The sequence below is a fragment of the Solanum pennellii genome, chromosome 9, assembly GCF_001406875.1.
Source record: "Solanum pennellii chromosome 9, SPENNV200".
In the NCBI taxonomy this organism is placed as follows: Eukaryota; Viridiplantae; Streptophyta; class Magnoliopsida; order Solanales; family Solanaceae; genus Solanum; species Solanum pennellii.
The window spans coordinates 77734267-77738718 of record NC_028645.1 but is presented as its reverse complement, the minus strand read 5'-3'; the positions used below and the strand labels follow the sequence as shown (position 1 = coordinate 77738718).

The 4452-nt window shown below is 39.2% G+C and overlaps 1 protein-coding gene across 1 annotated transcript; it reads right to left on the bottom strand.

Annotated features, from left to right (window-relative positions):
* Window positions 1-214: 214 nt before the first annotated feature.
* LOC107031180 (protein TRANSPORT INHIBITOR RESPONSE 1-like) lies at window positions 215-4228 on the bottom strand. The gene is made up of 3 exons (XM_015232457.2): window positions 3581-4228; window positions 2091-2583; window positions 215-1428 (listed from the first exon to the last, which is right to left on the bottom strand). Exons 1-3 carry the CDS (start codon window positions 4033-4035, stop codon window positions 631-633), a joined length of 1746 nt encoding a protein of 581 aa, XP_015087943.1. The 5' UTR covers window positions 4036-4228; the 3' UTR covers window positions 215-630.
* Window positions 4229-4452: the final 224 nt, after the last annotated feature.

Genomic DNA, 4452 nt, shown 5'->3' with positions numbered 1-4452 from the left:
GGACGGCATATTCGCGAGTTCCAATAAAAACTAAGTGATTTCTTCGTATCTATTTAAGTAAGCAAAAGCTTACAGATATAGTAATTTAGCCTCGTGCACTAAGCTCCAACTATACCAGATCGATGAAGTATTAAACCATAACGATATCAAGGCTCGCCACTCGCTTGCAGCAATGCACTTGATTTACTGAAAAGAGCTAAACTAACATTTTTGAAAGCATTCCATTTCATAGAAAATAAGTCAATAGAAGAAATAAAGGGAACTACATAATGAAGCAAGGTCTGGAAATAGCACATACATGGCAAAAATATGCCCCGAAACCCCCCACCCCCCCAAGCAAAATCCCACCCAAAGAAGACGAATAATTGTTACTCTAGATGATACACAGAAACTCAGAGTTCAAACTCTTTATTAAGAACTACCTGCTGTGGAGTAGCTATCAGCCATGAATAAAATTGATGGCGTATGAGCTCGGGAGCCTCTACTTCATAGCGGTGAAAGTTCCAACCCTCAACTGGCACTGCAACTACATAAGGCGTGACAAACAAATGCAGGAGGATAAACATAGCGCTAATACCTGCCCATCTTTCCATGTGAAGTCTTGCTGGAATTTCCCATTTGATGCATGGCTCAGGTCAACCTTACAGCTGCATCTTCATCCATTGTCCAAACATAACCAGGTGTATCAAATCTTCGTCCAGCCACTGTTCGATATATGTAAAGTTTCTCCACGGGACAGCTTTCTGGCCTTGTATCTGGAGGACCCCTCTCATCTATGACTTCCACATTAAGCCTAGGCATCTTCTGAGCTAGCATCTTACATGCTTCAAAACTTACTGAACAAGAAGACATCCAAAGGGATCGCATTGTCTCGAGCTTTGCAGCATTAGCCAAGAGAGCCTTGTCTCCAAACGGACAATCTCTGATCTCCAACTTCCGAAGGCTATCACAACCAGAGAGCACATGGTGGAGTCCCAGATCGCTATCACCAGCAAAAGCTATGGAAAGCATCTCTAACTTTTTAGCATGAGCACCAATGTATTCGAAGACACGATCGGTAAGGAGGCCAGAAAGTGAAAGTCGCCGCAATTCCTTACAGTTCTCTACTATGGCCCCAAAACCAGCATCAAATGAACCAAGGGTTAAATAATCAGGAGTTCGAGGCTCAATGATACACAAGCGAAAACGAATCATGTTAGGTCGATTCCTAGCAATAGTAACTAAAGCTGCATTAGTCATTTGGCGGCAGAAGTATAAAACAGACTGGAGCTTTGGACAGCCATCTGAGACAGCTACAAGGCCTTGCTCCGTCAAGGTTGTATTAGGTTCTGCAGCAAATGGGTCAGAAGGAAACACCCTCAGCTCTTGGAGGTCCTTACAATTAGCAGCAAGTTCCTCAAGACCAGTATCTTCAATGTAGTCTAGCACCTGCAGTCACATATATTGCAAGAAAAGTAATTCAGCACTTAAACATGATACGGGAGTTTAGATTACAGAACCAGTTTGGGGAAGCCACTAGGGAAGAATAGATACAATTTATTAGCATAGAACCATCTCATTTAGATGGATTTTTATGTGCATTGGGTAGGCACAAGTATTAAAAAACTGAAATCTATTCATCCAGATCACAATATCAAGCATGTAACACTTGGCTTCAACTTCCCAGGAAAGTGAGCTTCTTAGCAATATAATATCAAATATGAACCTCCCTAACCAGCATAGCTGAAGTTTATCTACAGAATGAATTTATTTCTGCCTATCCATGGCAACTATTGCGTACAGACAAATAACTTAGCAACGGAACAACAATGACCTGAATATAGCAAAATGGTTTTAAAAGACCCATAAAGCTGAGACCAACTAAAATGGGATTAAGTCGTGGTTTGGTTGGTTGATATAAAGCAGTTGGGAATTGGCACAACTACGAACAAGTTCTTTTCTTATTCTTCCCAGAGAATTTCTGCTATATTTCATCACAGCAAGTATGATGTTACAATCTCATTGCCTCTTCTTCTAAAGAAAGAAAAAACATGCTTTGCAGTTGCAATGTCAAGAACATCAATTAAGTCTTCAAAACATTTAGAACATACCCACAAACGCTGCAAATTGTGACATTGACTTATGAGCTTGCCAAGGTCAGGGTTCTGACAGGTAGCATAGCTCAAATTCAAGGAGGTGAGTCTTGAGCGCACTGGATATAAAGCTGGAAGGTAAGCTGGTACAACATCCCAAAATCCAGACAGGCATTTAAGTTGCTTGCAGCTTGAAAAAGCTTCTGTCAGGTTTGAGAAAAAATCAGACCGCACATCAGCAGAGAAAACACCTGTACCAAATTTGACCAACTGGGAAGTGCGGCGGAGCAGGTTTGGAAGCCTCTCAAGGGGCACAGCACGATTTATCTTTAGAGTTGTCAAATTAGGAGAGCGAGTAACCAGGCGCTCCAACGCTAACAGACTGACCTCAGAGGCCAAACAGGCTATGTTAAGTGAAACAAGTGACGTGCAGTTATCAGGGAAATGGCTTAGCCAATGCCCACTAAGGTCCTCCACTTCACTCTCCCCCAAGTCTAGTTTTCTCAGATTCCTGCAGCAAAACAGGAGTCAGATGACAATACCAATCTACACAATTATTCTGTGATAAATTATAGCAAACCAACAGACTCAACAGAAAACAACAAATCATAAATGACAGACGAGATGCACAAGATAAATAAAAAAGAATTAGAATCATGTTTGCCTCAGAGAGACACATCTTCCGATTGGAATTTCAATAAATCGCCATTTCCTATTCCTAACTCACTTAACCATTTCAAAGTTGAACTACAACTATACTCCATTACAAAACTCCCTCCTGATAAAACAAATGAATCCCACAGAGAACCAAGAAACCAACATATGGAAATCTCCAGTTAATTAACATAACATTCAAATCTCCAAGAACTTCAAAACAAAGCTAAAGTGCATGTTTACACAGTGTATACCACAATAAATTACTACTAAAAGGAAGTCCAACTGTTTAAATCCTATAACAATTAAGAAAACCACAAGTTAGCATTATCTATTACAAGGCCTTAGAGATCTATAAAGATAGAATGCAAATGCAGAATTCTGCGGAAGGAACTACCAGAAATTATTGACATCTGCTCATTCAATCAAAATCCGAAAAATTAATTGCCAGAAGTTCACCCGAAGAAAAGCTTTAATCTTTGAAGTACTAAAGTCAGAGAACCAGACTGATTGCAATGTAGCAGCAAGACATATCCAATAATACCATACTTAGAAGAAATGTCAATTCTTCAACTTCACAAACTATGAATTCATCAAAAGTAGATACATCATTTCCACAAATACATTACATGTCCTATAAACAGAACAAACATCTGCAAGAATTTATAACAAACCCCCAAAATGCTTACTGCATTCATCCAAAAGCTCAACATTTAACAACAGTACAAGTCATTGTCCAAATTAATACCCGAAACTAGATCTAATTTCTTTACAGATTATGACTTCTCTAAACACTTTAAGAGTAACAGTAATCAAAACAGAAGAGAAATGTGAAGTAAGACAATAAATTTCACCTGCAGTTAGCAGCAATAGCAGCAAGTCCATCAGTAGTAAACCCATCACATGAAGACAAAACCAAAACTTTAAAGTTCTTAAACGACTTAGAAATCAACTCCAACGACTCATCAGTAATTACCATCCTTTTAAGCTTAATTTCTTCAAGCCATGGATAAGACCTAGACATAGCCAAAATCCAAGGATACACATAAGCTCCCCAACCTTCCGGTACAAGATTGAAATCAGCAAAATGAGGCTTCCCTTTAAGCTCAACAGATCTGACTTCTGGAAACCGTCGGATCATGATCCTAGGGCTAACAGCATAGCAATTTCCGACGAATATTCTCCTCCTACACCACCGTTCGATCTCGTACCACGATTTGCAGACTACAGATACTGCGTTACGGTCTTTGTCGGTGGTGAGGAAGGAGAAGACGTGTTCTAGTACTTCCTCCGGGAATGAGTACGCCATTGTTGTACGGTAATGGAGGGGGGAAGGGCAAAAGTGTAAATTTAACAGTGAGTTGAGAGATTCACAGTAGTTCCTTGTTCCTTCCTTCTTCTTCTTCTCTCAGATCTGAATCGACATTAACGAGCTTAGATTTGCTGTGTTTAGAGAGAGAAAGAGGAGAGAGAGAGTGTGTATGTGAGTGTACTACAGAGAAGATAAGGTTTTATTATGTGATGATGTTGGAATTGGGGTACGGGGGTGTGGTCAAAATTTAACCAGAGTTTAGTATTCAAACTTTACTGCAAAAAAAAAAAAAACAAACTTTTTTTCCATTTTTTTTCTTAGATAAAAAAAATAAATATTAAATTTAAATTTGATTTGAAATTATATGACCAAACGTTTGCTAACGATAGTAATTATAAATTCGGATTCATATAT